We start from the raw sequence: 15940 nt of genomic DNA, 5'->3' as shown, positions 1-15940 counted from the left end.
TGCCCATTTTTCCTCTCGATTTTTTTTTCCTCTTTGTTTTTTTAAACTTTAGAATTAGAGGAGAGCCAAGCAAATTAGGTATGTGCCAATAACTTAATCTTTATTCTGGTAGGCAAATCAATTGATGAACTGTCTTCCTCTCAGAAGTTAACCTTTAGTCAAGTGCGGTGGCTTGACCCTGACTGGATGCCAGGTGCCCACTGAATTGCTGTAAATATTTAAATACATCATTTAGTCCTCCCACAAACAATGTTGCCCACAAATAGCAGATATTGTGCCAGTGTGTTAAAATACTGAATGGAAATGGTCTCCTGCTGCATATGTCTGGAAAGTGTTATTTTATTCTAAATTACTTTAGGCTTGTCAAGTTCAACAAGTTCTTGAAAGTCTGTTTAAGAGCAAAAATTGAAAATTGACTAGCAAATATATACAGTTAAATACACACAAATTTAATAAATATGCCAAACAAGTTCATACACAAAACACAGGAAAAGAAGTGTTTAATTTTCTTTTAGAAATGGTAGTGATTTTAGATGCACAGTCCTATACCCCCCCCACCAAGTTTTGATTCATTTGGCTACACAGGATTCTTATCAGTGCCCTACATGCTTCCACATGTACCCTAAAAAAGCTTAAAGAACAGAGCAGTTTTGAATTATCTGTCATTTCACTAATAAAGAAGCCAGATGTGATCAGGCCATGCCTCCATACATCCATCTTCTCCATAGCACAAATATTTACCCCATCGGCTATGACAGTAACAGTGTCTAAGCTACTCTGAAATTAAACATCCTCATCCCTTTTCTCCAGTGTATTTCGGAACCCACACTGGTTCACTGCCTAAGTTGTCTTCACTGCCAAGAAAAATGTGCTAAAAACTATCACCTCAGAATCCACCAGGATGGGGAAGGATCATAGATCATAAATCAGAGGTGCGAATCACCTTAAAGAACTCTGGCTGCTATAAATGCTGCTTGTTCCAAGTGAGCAGGAGTTCACTGGAACCACACTGGAAGTTCCAACTGTGTTTAAAAAATTTAAGCATCATCTGTAGTAAAACACAGCACTGTAAGAATATAAACAAATGCACAGTTTGTTAAGACAGTAAGTAACAGACACATCAGACTCTTGAAGACTGAGATGAACAAGTAGATAGTTTCCCAAATTCCTAAGTATTCTTATACAGCTCCTCAGGAATCTACATTTTATGCAACAGAACAAGTATCACTAGTGGTGGTCCTGGCTCAGAGAAGGTAAAAAATAGAGTAGCTGCTAGAACAGGCTCAGTATGGACACATGGGAAGTTACTTTCATTCTGCTGATAGGACCAAAAAAACCAGGGACCTAGATCTTAGAAGAAAAGCATCGTTCTTTCAGGTCTTGGCTGCAAAAATTTTGCTGATCTTCAGAGAAAATCCTTTAGAGGAGGGGTTTCTAGAGGCTATCCACAAAGCACTTGTTACCCACAAAGCTTTTCTATTACAACCTCAAATTGGATTTTTTTGCTTGTTGATGTATACTAGGCATAAAATCCTGTGTTCCAGTTTATTCGGTTTTGCAGCCCACAGTCCATTAAGTAGGACCAAATCATTAGGAAACCCTGTCTTGCAGATGGGCTTCTGAAAACATCTGGTATTTCAGTCAGATTCATTTTAAGAAATAAAGATGACTTCAGTGGAAACAGCTGCACATCTCTTACTTTCCATTTCCTTTGTAAGTGACTGATAAAGTGGCACAGTTCTGTATTATGACCTGAAAGTATGTTCTTCCTATAAATGGGTACCACTGCCTTTCAAGAAAAGAAATTCCAGGATTTTATCAATACAAAATGTCTGATGGGAACAACACCTTGAACATAAGAACACGTACTTTGTTTAGCTGATACATTTGCTGAGAGAGTAAAGTCACTAAGCAAATGTCTGCTAGTAGTAAATATTTGATAAACCAGTTATGGTACTTAATAACCATTTGCAAAAGAGAAAAAACTATTTCACAATCACATTGTTACAGCTTCAGCATTTATCAACAGCGGAGAGGAGATAAGGAGGTGGTTAGAACACTCCTTGCTATTTAAACATATTTCAGACAGTGACAACCTGCTTATCAAAATAAAAAAACCCTTCAGCCAACAAAGAGTAACAATGAAATGCCCATATGAAGAAGCCGTAGAAACTGAATGACACTTCATGATTTTGAAAAATATTATTCAGCATATGCATCTAAATAAAATATAGATTCCTGGTATCTTACCTGTCAAGGTAAATGACAGGTAAATAGACCACTGATCAAAACCATATTCATGACAGCTAAATAATGTGTCAGTAAACTTCCACATTAAAATGAGAAGTCAATCTATCCTGGAGGAATAAACAAATAAATTTACCTCTCTTTTTCTAGCTCTTCTAGGTAACCAGTGCTTTCTCTGCTTCCGTTCATAAAGCCTCTTCTTGGAAATGACCCCATGGGGACTGGACTGCACTCCCCCGAGCGGCTCGACACGGACCCTTCCCGGCTCCCATACGAACGCACGGACATCTTTGGCCTTAACTTCACCCCAGCAAAGCTGGTGCTTTCCAAATTCAGTTCTAGATAATAAACAGCAAATATTTTTCAGAGCTGAAGGTTCAGTAGCACAAACTTGAAAGATCATCTCTATCTTAATTTCTTACTTTCTGAACAAATCCATGTGGTTTTTTATAGAAGCATTTTGCACAGAAATGCAGCAAAAATACTGGGAACAAAAACAATGGATAGCGTGGACTTGGAGAACAGCAGTTATCTGAGCAGATGGCCAAACTACAATCCTGGCAATCACAACAGCATCCTACAAAAGCCTGCCTGCCGCCTTCCCAGAGGACTTAAGAAATGGGCAGAATTTTGCATAAACATCATGTGAATTACTTTGTGGCCCACTTCCTAACAATTTCTTTTCCAGAGATCCTGCAAATGTTTCACTATCATGTAACAAATGAATACCCTGTTCATCACAGGGGTCTTAAACATAGACATCCCTATGAAATTTCTGGGTCAGAGGCAGGGATGATGGATGTATACAGGGAGTTAGTGGTCTGGGCTTGCTGGCACTTCCCATACAACGGGATAAACACATTCCAGCACGTGCTATAGGGAAAGGGCCATAAATTTGCAGAATGATGGAAACAATTCCTGTAATATGACATGGAGAGGGCAGGATATGCAAACAAATATAGAAAATTGGTGGAACTACATTAACATTAGTTTTTTTTTTCTGAAGAAAGAAATGTGAGTTATATCAAACCAAATTAATATGAAATTCTAGAGTTACAGAAGCAAAAGTATAAATGGAGACTTTTCTTTTTCCTGAGGATGTGTCTTAAAATGTTTAGCACTGAGACTATGCCTAATTATCAAGATCAGCACTGAAAAGAAGATACAAATGATTCTGAAAATTTTATCCCAAACTAAAAACAATGGACAAAGAAATGAACCTACTTAAAACATGATTCTAGATTTACCTTTAAGTCGTTCCAGTAAGTCAATTTGTCCAGAAGATGCCATTGCTTCATCTTCAATACTTCCTTGTAGCTGTTTCAGTACTTCCTGTAAGAAATTAGGCTTAAATAAGAAACCCTTCCAATAGTAACACACAAGTTAAATACATCCTATCCTACCCTAAAGTGCACACTCAAGTAACAGCTGTGGACACACTGATGTAAATTATATTTCATGTGAGCAGTAATCAAGTGTCATAATTTTAATTGCCATCAGATATATTCCACAATGTTTACCCCAGCACTGTCATGATGTAAAGTGTATCTTGCATAAATCTACCTGGCAGTTCAATCTATTGGATCATTTGGAAGTTCTTCTCAAAGTGAATACCAGTTATTTTGAATTAAGAGATGGAGAAATGTAAGCACAGAGAAATCAGTCAGCCTTGTAAAAATAAATCTTGGATATGTAACTAACAGAAAAGTATCTTGACTAGAGGCAATCCCCAGGATTTGTTTTCTTTGAGGCCCTAGCACCACTGTAAACCCGCAAGAAGACTCATGTTATTCTTACTACAAATGCTAGCATTACCATGCCTGCAAGCAAAACATTTAGGTTTCCTTCATGGCACCTATTATTTGTATTATTACTACTTCTATTTCAACCACCATCAGGCCCACCAGAAAGAGATGCAGACTCCTTCATGCAGCTGAAGCTTCAAAGCCAAGAATATTGCCATGTGCTGTGTATGCTAAAATTATACATCTGAAGGAGCATCGTTCTGATGTACAAAAAAATCATAGTAAACAATGACTATTACACTAAAGGGACCTGTAAGCCCCCAGGTCCCGAATGCTCAGTGGCCTAAATTCACACTGAAAATTAAATGCAAGTTAGTGAAAGTCTTTTCAATATCATCATGACAGATGCATCAATAGAAAGAACAAATAAAAAATACTGGCTACAAGGCAAAAAGCCCTTATTGGAATTTAAAGCACCATTTTTCATACTGTGCCACAGAAAATATTTTTAGAAGCAGCAACAGTCAGGAGATGAAACCAATTCTTAATAATGGAAGGTATTCTGATAGACCCTGTACACAGGATTGTACTTTTGTTTAGATCTGAAAACAAATGAATTCTAGACAATTTAAAAATATGTCCATACCAAAGTTTTGCTCTTAAAAGTCTAGCATACTGTACTGTCAATATTAGTGGGTTTTGCAACTTACACAGAAGATACTTTTTAAAAGCATTTTTCTCTTTTCAAGAGAAAAAACCAATGGAATCTATGAAAAGTCAAGATTTTTTTAAAGCAGTGCAGCGATGAGCTTTTCTGTATTCAAAGTGCAGTTACTTGAACTAAAAAAAAATGAGGAGAGTAAAAGGACTTCGAGTACAGAACTGTGCAGAGTTCAGGGGAAATAATCTCAAGCCCTAGACTCAGACCAAATGGTAGCAGCCCAGGTGCTGCAGCCTCTGCCATGCTGCTCTGGGAAGAATAATTCTGGAGTACAGGCACCCAAACTTCAAGTTTACTGATGGAGTCAAGGTGTTTGTCCACACTCATGTCCTAGTTTGGACCAGTTTGATGCCAGACTTCCATCATCCCACACCAGCTGTACCCGGATTCCCATCGCAGGTATCTTGGAGCATGAGCCAAATTGGTTTTGGATCAAGCCAAGCCAGCAGTTACACCCAGGACTGCTGATGGGCATCCACTCCATGGGACCAGGCTGAAGCCAGTCCAGACAAAATACCCTGAAATATACATTGAACGTGTGCTGGGTCCTCAAGATAATTCATCTACAGCGCTGCTCCTACTGCACTGCCTGATAATGCCAGCTTTGCCTTTAGGATCAAGTCTGGGTGATAAAATCCGTACTCTTGGAAAGACATCTTCCCTCTGCTTGTGCTATTAAGTATGTTCAAGGGCACCCTCATCAGCCATATGGCCCAGCCATCTCTATACATAACATCTGCCCTGTCAGCAAAGGCAGACAAACAACTGATGTGATGTTTCTCAAAGGAGGGCTCCTGCACTGTGTGATGCAAGAGCAGATCTGCAGACAGCAGTCTTGGCTTAAAGTCTAAAGGGCACTATGGATACGTGTGAAGTGGTCTTGGGAGAGTTTTGCACTCTTGTTGGAAACTTGTCAACTCAGATAAATTTAGAAATAACTAATGAATCATTTTTCTCTGAAAACAGCACTGTTTTAAAAGGGAGAAACCTAAAATCCCACATCTCCTTCCATTCCCTTTTTAGAAGCCTCTCTCTGACATGTGTGGCACATCTGCCGCTTCAGCATGTTCAGGATACTTCCCTGTGTAATGAGTCTTCCTGCTCAAAGAGCCAATATGAGAAGCTAAATGGAACTACCATCAGCTTTTCCTGCCCTACCAAATTACATGACTGGGGTGTCCAGGCAGCCAGGGACTGCTCTTTTCTAAATACTGGCAACAGTTAAACACTAGTACACTGGATCACATCGCTCAAATTTTCTGTTTCAATTCATTACTTTAAGTTTTGACTTCTAGTTTTTGTATCATCCCCTTTTTCCTCCAACAGCACATGCATTTTTTTCAAGTTAGCTTTTCTGTATTTTTCTACTTTTCTTTCCTACAGGGCTATTGCTAAGGCAACAATGCCATTACAAGGCTGTGACATCAACTTTAAACTCCATCACAGTACAATTCAAAATCTAAGTTGACCATTCAGTAGGCAGTTAAATAAAGGAGACAAAATTTAGAGAAGGAGATGCAGCCCCTGGGCCAGGTACTGGTAGAAAATGAGGCTGTGTGCTAAAATGACAAGTCAGGGAATTTGCAATTTTACTTGAACAAGCAACAGAGATGTTTTCTGCAATAATCCTTCTGGAGGAAACATGGCAAGTTACTGTGCCAATGAAAATTTTTATTTATTCAATACTTATAATCTAGGATTCAACACTAATGCTGTTTACATGTATACAGTGCTTTGAAATAGTATTTTTTCATGATAATTTTATATTGAATTTGATATGTTCACTAGAGCATAAAATAGTCTCCAAGGTTCAATTAATAACTGTTTAATTATGCAAATTTCAATAAGTATTTTAGTAGTGGTTTATAGCATTATTCTAAGCAAACTATTTACTGACTTAGCAGTGACTTACTGAAAAAGTACACAAATGTAAATATGTAAGAAAAGGCTGCAAGGTTTTTTCTGTTCTTTTAAAGAAGGCAAGTCAAATTATTTTAATGGTCACTTAAGTATAACCTAGTTTATCTTGTTCTGTGCAGAAGTACAAAAGAATGTTTTTGGAAATGGAGCAGGCCCTATGACTCATCACCATTTAAAAGGGTTTCTGTCTACACTGTCTCTGGACTGTGAAGTACTGAAACATTGTCTACTTTTTGTCTGGTTGGTTGGGTTTTTTTGCTTGGACTCTGTGAATATAATCCTGACGTAAAACCCACTTTATGATTAATTAAAGAAAAGAGATCAGATCTGTCAGCATGTAACTGCACAACTATGGTAAATAAAAGCACCTTAACCAACAGTAGATACACCCAGCTAAGTGGTAAGGGTTCTTGTAAATCATGGTTCAAAGGCTGTGAATCTACTCAAGCTGCTAATAAGGAAAGGAATCACAGAGGAATAATGCTTACAATGGCTGATTTAAAATCCCAAGGAGTTAAGACTTAAAGTGTATTCAATTTTTGGGAACTTTAAGTATAAATATGAATACCTAGGAATACTTCAAAATATGGTATATGTAAAAACACATTTTGATGACAATTCAGATACGTTTGGTCTTCTGTAAACACTATTCTCTCCCCCCCCACCTCTTGAACATTAAGCTTTATTACCTGTATTCACTTTTGTCATAGCTATGTGGATTTGAATGACAAAATCTATGAAAATCAAAATGAAAATTAAATCTATGAAACTCCTGGATACAGCACACCAGATATATTCACAGGCTACTTATGCTGGTTACCACTGTATTTACAAGATTTGAGTATAAAACCAGGTTTAATCACACAAATACAGAAAGTGTTCATAATTTCAGAGAGCAATCCAACATCTATTAGCAGCCTACAGAATGGGAATATGCATAATGAATGGATAAAAAAATTATGGTTCCCCAAATCAGCATTATTTTTAAAATACAATATTTCCGAGAGCATTGGTACGCATATTTTTTACCTGGTATGCTAAATATGTAACATAAAATTTCTAAATTGAAAGTAATTTTTGCCTCCAATGGACCTGAGTGCTGTTTCAATTACTATTTAAAAGAGCAGAAGAAAAGGTAACATATATTAAAAGAATATCACTCAAATTCCACAAAACCATTAAATGTCAGAACCATGGTGGGGGGGGGGGGGGGGTGAGTGGTAAACATCAGAACACTGTTTTTTCTTTTTAGAAATAGTAGAAATTTAAGTTCAAGGTCTTACATGACCTATCATAACTACATGAACATGACAGTGCATTAACTCTGTCACATATGGTAGAACATTCGCAGGGGCTGAGGGAGTGCTTGGAAAGAGCTCTTTGCTCCTACACACTTTGGTGAATTATGCTGCTGCTCAATCAGGCTTGCTGGGAGCTCTTCTAGCCCTTCAAGTGCAAAGAACTGCTCAGGCTGCTCAACCCTGTAGCCAGGTCCAAATGATAACACCACCAATGACAGCACTTGCTGACTGAGGTGGAGCAACTCAACTTTCAGCCTTGCGGAAAGAGGAATGCATTTCTTATGTGAAATGATGCTGTTCATTTTAATTTCCAACAATGTCATTTTCTAAATGGAAAATATTCACCCAGTGCCACCATGCTCAGGAGCTGTCACTTGCTATAACCACTTACAGAAGACAGTACCAAGTTTTTTGTGCAAGTACGCTGTCAGGTCAACTAAAATTATCTGATTTTATGCTCAGAAAGAGGGTTGTCTAAAGTAATGGAATTAACTATATGTATCATCAGCTTAATTTCACCTAAATTCTAAAAAGAAAAGTAAACAAATATTTTCTTTAATTTTCCAGCCATTTTGGATCCTGTTAGAAACTTAAGAATTGCAAAAATATTTCTTATTGTAAAATCATAAAAACACACAGACCCACAACAATATAATGCCGTCGCTGCTTCTTTGCAGATTAAATAAATTCACTGATATTTTAAATATCTGTGTTTTGTAGAATGCTAAATGACTTTTATAAGCACATTTTTAGTTCATGTGAGCCTAAAAAGATGCCTGACTGCATTAGATGTGCAGTCCCTGAATTCCCAGAATTCATCACTTGATACAATTCGTAAGAATCAATTTGGCTTATGACAGTTTCTTCCATTAACACATTAGAATTTACTGAATGATCAATACACAATTATTTTCAAAATTACTTCTATTCTGGAGGATCTAACCATTGTGCTATCTCCTGCAGTATCTACCATGCTTATCAGTGTTTTAATTCCCTGTATCACTATCCAGATGTGACAGTCTCCTTCATGTGCCTTCAAAACAACATCACCTTTTCCCTCCTGAAAGGATTGAGTGCATGGGGCACAAGAAGCCACAAAAAAAATCTGCATATGCAAAATCCAACTAAGAGCAAGCAAAATAATTTGAGAATGAAGATGAAGGTTCTCATTAGAGGGAAAAAAAATCATAAGAACATATAATGCTTCCTGTGATTACTGCTTTCCCTTGCAAGACTTCAAAAGTTCAAGTGCTTACATGCTAGGTAAGGATGTGTTGAAATTATATGAAAACCAGGCAGATATCAAAAGGAAAATACTGGGTGAATTTACACAGCACAAGTTACAGAAGCTGAGAATTTAGCACCTATTTCACAAATAGTAACACACGCAAGGAATGCTAGTGCTGAATCAATCCCTTTTCTATTTGTTCACCAAACAATTCATTTGCTAAAAAAAAAAAAACAAAAAAAGAGAAACAAACATAATTTACATCATTTCACTCCCAGACAAGACCTGCTATACAGTAAGGCTGTCCATTCAGGCAGTTAAATACAGCAAATATGAAAAAATCAGAGCTAGCATGGCTACTCAAAGAACAAAACTAGGTAACACCATATTCTGCCCATTTTTATCACACTTGTAGTGCAGAATGGGATGAATTCAAAGCTAAAAGAAGCTCACACTGAGAGCAGGGACATATGTGCACCTGCTGGACAAGTGCCTGTGTAGCCCACCCTTTGGAAGGGACCTGACTTTTAGAGTGTCAGACACTCTTATGTTACCAATATTCTCCCTCAATAAGCAGGTAAAATGTTCATTTCTACATCTAGCTGATTCACAGCTAATGTACTAATTTTTAAAAAGCTGTACTATTTCAGAAGACAAAACACAATTTGGTTACCCTGAAAGCAAAGTATTTTGTTAGCTTGTACTGAGTGCATTTGGATTTTGAGCATGGTCTGTTCAGTGCTGTCCAAGGTGTGTCTCTCTCATAATTCGCACTGATTTCTCCCCTACTAGCTTGGCTGTCCAAAGACAGTGCTTCTGAGGGGGAGTGCAACTTCCAGAAAGTATGTGACCCACTCATCATGAGACCACAGTCATTCAAAGAGAGAGTTTAGCTAAGAAATCAAACTGACAGAAGAATATGGAGTTTTAGTTTACTTTTAATGATGTGAACAAAAAAATAAATTAGTTTCTAGTAAAAAATGTTCAATTCTTCCTGTAGACTCAATTTCTATAAAGGAGTAACTTCCAAGAGACTTACTTCACTCATTACACAACACTATATGCCTGAAAGTACAGATTTAAAAACTTCCTTTGCAGAAGAAAATTAGAAAGTAACACTATGCTATACAAATATATATTTTCATCTATCCTGGGAGCATTGAGCACACTGACTTTAGAAAGTTTTTTGTAGAATAGGTAAAGTTGTGTTACAGAATGTACAGACCAAGCAGCAAAATCAGGATGGCACAATCTGCCTAAAAATTGTAATTTCCTTAATATTTCAATCTGCAAACCCAAATAAAATGCCTTTGTTTATTTATTTTTGGGGTTTTTGTTTTTTCTGGCATTTTAAATCTAAAAATAAGAAGGAGTAAAAATAAGCTCAGTTGTGCAAATTACTAAGGGTTTTTTTGTAGCTAACCTCAAACACAGTTTTTTATTGCTATAAGCAAAGAACAGATCTGGTGATCAAATTCACTGCAACTGATACAAACATGAATTGCACATGAATTTTATTAATTTGTGCTTTTGATTTATTGATTCCCTCACATAGCTTCCTTCTCAAAATCAGGAAACTTACTACACAAACTCCTCATTTGTTACTGCATCTTCAGCTGCTATTCAAAGCATTTCCAAATCCTTCTGCATTTCTCTTTACTGATGGCTGGAATTTATGTTCCTTCTTAATGCTTTTCAAAATGGAACAACAAAATCCAGTGAAGGATCAGAGAAACTAAGACAAAGCACCTCCTGTGTGCCAGACTGTAGAGATCAAACACATGCTTTAAAAGAACTGTAAGTTTAGAGAATAAAAACAAGCTCTGCTAAAAAAAGTAGAGCCTGCACTACCGTACAAACAACTCCTAAGAGCCAGGAGTACAAAAAACCTCAAACCCCTTAACTTTGGTCACATCAGCCAGAATGCTGAAAAATCAGACAAAGTGAAGTTGATGCATTAGAGTTGGCTGGAAGTTGCAAGGAAACAATGCCAGGACAAGGGCAGATTCAACACAGGCACCACTTTGTGAGGTACACTCCTTGCATAGCAATGAGCAAATGAAGAGCGTGCTAGAAGGCTCTCATCACTTGGTGACACATGGGCTAATTAAGGAGGGAAAATTTACGTTCAACTGCTTCAAGTAGGAAGCAAAAAAAAAAAAAAAAAAAAAAAAAAAAAAAAAAAAGTTTCTTTTACTACAGTTGGTACCCAGGTAAACAGGATTCTTCTCTGAAGAGTTGTCAGCCAGGCATGCACAGACAGACCTAAGATGATGGGAAACAAATCAATACCACAACTGAAGGATGCAGTAAAAGTGGCAACATGTCTCACAGCCTCACAGCAGCATCGTAGTGACATTACAGGATGGTAACAGAATCACTGAATCACTTAGGCTGGGAAAAATCTTCAAGATCAGCCATTAAAGCCACCACTGGGTTAGTCCTACATGAACCCATGTCCCTCAGTGCCACATCTACACATCCTTTAAACAGCTCCAAGGATGGTGACTCCACCACTGCCCTTGGCAGAATGTTCCTGGGCTTGAAAACTCCTTCAGTGAAGAAATTTTCCATAACATCCAATCTAAACATCCCCAGTACAACTTGAGGCCATTTCCTCTTAGACTGTTGCTTGTTACTTAAGAGAAGTGACCTACCCCCAACTCACCAACAACCTCCTGTCAGGAAGTTGTATAAGGTCCCCCCTGAGCCTCATTTTCTCCAGATTCTTCAGCTGCTCCTCACATGACTTGTGCTCTAGACACGAATCAAGAGCAAACACCATCCTTAACACTGACAGAGACCAAACACCTTTCCAAACCAACTTCCTCCCTCTCCAACAGCAGGAACCTTGTGAGGATACATGAACAAAACCTACTGTTCATTTCTCTTGAACGTCCTCTCCTCAGATTCCCTCTGGCCTTGACTTGCAGACTTCCTAAAACCACATCTCCAGTGGTTCTTACCTCCCATGGCAAACACATGATGCAAAACAATCTTTGTTTTGTTTGTTTTCCACTGTCTATCTCACAATGTTATTTGATGCCCTTAGATCTAGTATTCAGGAAAATTACTAATTCCCTAATAACTCTCCTCATGACACGATCCTTTATTAGAGTTCAACATCCATCCTGTCCCTGTCCTTTTCCTGTGTCTTCACCTGAAAAGTCCCATTTTATTCAATCATGTCACTTAAGGAAGATTTTCAGATCACTTGATTTTTCTTGGCATCCAATTTGATGAATTCTACTAGGTCGTCCCTGAGGAGGTTCATCAGAACAGAACATAATACTCATCTTCTGGATCAGCATGTATTCATCCTGGCGCAATTATAATCGTTCTGTTTCCCTACTTATGCCCAGTAATTCCCAATATCAGACCAACTTTGTGGATCCAAACTAAGAACTAACTTGACACTATATGGAAAAGCCCCTTTATTTTTCAGGTATTTAGAGTATCTCTAATAGCTCTTTTTATGCAATTGCCATATTAATTCAGTCCTCATGGTGTACATAAAGCTAAGGCTCTCTTCTAGAAGCCAGGATTCTTCTACATATTTGTCATGGAATTTTATTTGCCATGTATTCAATTCACTCACTCAACACCAAAAGATTTTTTTGCAATTGTTCACACTCCTGTGTTCATTTTCATCACAATGAAAATCATCAGTCAGATTCTTCTATCTCACTTTTTCTTCCACATGACTTAAGACCATGTTGAAAAGAAATAGAGATAATGGCAGAAATCTCACCAAGATACTAGTGTTCTTTTATAAAAAGAAAAAGACTATTTATTCTGCGCTTCATTTTCTACCTTTAAGTTGAATAATCATCAAAGAACCAAGAACCTTAAAATTCCAGACAGGGCTACTGAGATGTTCTCAATATAGTAGGGAATACCCTCAAGTTCTCTGTGACCAGTTGCTGTGGAGATTTCACAAGACTGGTTTTGGTACATGAAGCAACTATAATCCACTATGTTATATCTGACTTGACCTCTTAGCAGAAATAACAACATACCAGATAACTCAGATCAGAAATCAGATTCTGGGATCCAGTTCTGGAAATAATTCTAATATTCTTATGTGCAACAGGATACACTAAGAAATGTGTATCGTACTACATTCAGGATTCAAATAAAGCATCCGGTTATACTGCAGTTTAGTTACTACATGTAGTCTACTCACTAACAGTAATTCCAGTTCAAATATATCTATTTTAACATATTTTAACATTCTCGTTTTAATGGTTTGTTTTCATAGCTTAACGTAATTTTTCAGTTGTGTTTTTCTCATATATGCCTTGGCCAAACATTTCACTGTATACAATGCCAAACAAATGACAATAAAGTGAAAAAAGGAAATGGCAGGATGCAGCTAAAAATGCTCCCCCTTTGCACAGAGATGGAAAAGTGATGTTATTGGACACAATAAGTATTCTCAGCAAAATGCATAATTTCTGATACCTTAGAAGAAAAACTGAAGATGCTATTGCAAACCTGGGCATCTCTCGAGTGTATTAATCTCCCACCTATTTGAGGAAGTACACACTGCATGTGCATATAGAACATGACAATATGTTAAGCAGTGTGTATTAGAGGTCTCTGTGAATATGCTGGGCTTCAAATTCTAATTTGCAAGCACACAGCTTACCACAACACATTGAACCAAAAATTGCTGTGCCAATTAGAATATCACCTCCAGCATAGAGATGATATGAGAAAATCATCTCTTTGCTTTATGATAAGGATCAATAAACACTGATGATCAGAGACAGCTGATCAGAACAAAACAGGTTTTCAAGGTTAAATATCAAGAAGTGGTGGCTACACAGACTGTAAGGCCACCAAGTGTGGTTTGTCAATTTAAAAGAAAATGGGATCACCTGCTTACCTGACCAGGGAGACATCTGATAAGAGCAGTTACTCATTCCTAAAGAGAGAATGGCCCAGTAGATGTTTAAAAGGACCTTAAATTTAGTCAAGGGCCAAACCGGATACAAATAGTATCTGAAACCTTACTCCTAAAAATGGGTGGGATTAAGCCACGAGTATGCCTGATGTAAAGGATCAGCACTTTTAAAATTTTTCTTGTAACTCTTATGACTTAGAGATCACGAAGTGCAGCTTCCATGGCAAAACAGTACAAGGCAATTAAAATAAAATTCTGGAACATTCTGAAAATCCATCTTCTCTTTTTTATAGACAAACATTGGCTAACAAGGCCAATCTGCAATCAGCACATTTTCCAGAGTCCCTCTTCTTAAAATGAGACAAGCAAGCTACTGTAGCTGCTAAATTGCTAACTTGCTGGTCAATCTGCTATTCCTGATAAGGATTTGTATATTCATTCTCTCAACAGGCATAAAAAGATATAATGGGAAGTTGAATTTGCAGATAAAATGCAACTAAATCATATTTAGCCATAAAAGTACACTGTAGTTCTAATACAATATAAGCTTCCTCACAATTTTTCCAAAGCCATCATGACAGAAGATGAAAACCAGGCCCCATGGCATCTTCTTTAGCATTTTTTTTACCTTTAATTCTGCAAATTTGAGTATTAATTCATCAACATCCCCAAGTATGCACAACACTGAAATAAACATGGGATATTATACCCTAGAGACTTAATATTCCTTTTGCTACCACATTAAATTACAATTGCTTAATATTTTACAAACATATTCAAAATAAAGATCTTCAAAATAAAATATCTTCATTCTTGCTTTTTTATTTAGAGAAAATGTATTTGAATCCAACATAATAGCATTGCAAGCTTTATTGCCCAGCTGGTTTATTAGCAGAAGAAACTCACAAAACACCATCAATATCAAAAAGAAATCACTCTCTGGATCTGCAATGGACATGATAGGAATGAGAGTAATAAAAGACTTTGTCTTTTAAACATTAAACACATAAACTAAATAAAAACAAACAAACAAAAAAACACCCCAGAAAATTATTAAAATGAAAATGTTTACAGGAAGAAATGATCTGCCTAAACACCACCCTCTCTACAACACATGAATAAACTGCTCATAATTTTCTGAAAAGAGTTTAACTACTACCATGTTTCTTTATACTGTATATTTATCTGGTTAGAGCACTTCTCAAAGAAAAAAAAAAACCAGCAAATTTGAATCACTTCTAGCAACAGTCTTACTATTTTATTTTTGATACATGTGAACACAATACAAAAGACACTGAATAAACTGAAAAGCCATATGTAAAATAAAATTTTAAGTGCACTATATGAAAACAAAACAGACAATGTCTTACTCATGGAGCATCATATATATTAAAAATGGCTTTTTCACACATGGTATAATGAATTGCTGGTTTACTATAAAATCAAAGCATTCAAACATTGAATGTGGAAATCAAGCATGATGTCACCCTTAGGCAAATTCTGGAGATTAAGGTGAACATACCAGCTTCTCCCCAGGTTTTAAATGGGGGAAAATGCTGATATTAATTAGCTATGACATTTAAAATAAACAATAAGGAAACAAATAAATAAATAAACAAACAAAGAAATAAATGCCATCCTTAAAGAGAAAAATACTAGTCTTCTACAAGAACCAGGCAGGAAAGTCTCACAAAAAGTCTTTGGCAAATGTGGGAGACATGTAGGTATACGCACAAATTAGTATAGCTGACATTGGATTATTTCTTGTCTCTCCATGAATTTTACAGGTTTTGAATTCAGATAAAATTGTTCACATTTTTCTAAATCTGTCCATAGTCTGTGTTTTATGCAGTTACTCTTACATCTAGA

General features: G+C 36.8%; 1 protein-coding gene across 3 annotated transcripts in view; it reads right to left on the bottom strand.

The window, feature by feature from the left end:
- The window catches only part of APC (APC regulator of WNT signaling pathway), a 93741-nt gene that overhangs the window by 42182 nt on the left and 35619 nt on the right, over positions 1–15940 (bottom strand). For all 3 annotated transcript variants that reach the window (XM_084225435.1, XM_084225436.1, XM_084225438.1), the window contains exons 3-4: positions 3495–3579; positions 2384–2585 (exon numbers count right to left, since the gene is read on the bottom strand). In XM_084225435.1, coding sequence (XP_084081561.1) covers positions 2384–2585; positions 3495–3579 — 287 coding nt within the window. The remainder of the gene's footprint in view (positions 1–2383; positions 2586–3494; positions 3580–15940) is intronic.

The sequence above is a fragment of the Fringilla coelebs genome (assembly GCF_963513975.1).
Source record: "Fringilla coelebs genome assembly, chromosome: Z".
Classification (NCBI taxonomy): domain Eukaryota; kingdom Metazoa; phylum Chordata; class Aves; order Passeriformes; family Fringillidae; genus Fringilla; species Fringilla coelebs.
This window is presented reverse-complemented; position numbering and strand designations above follow the sequence as displayed.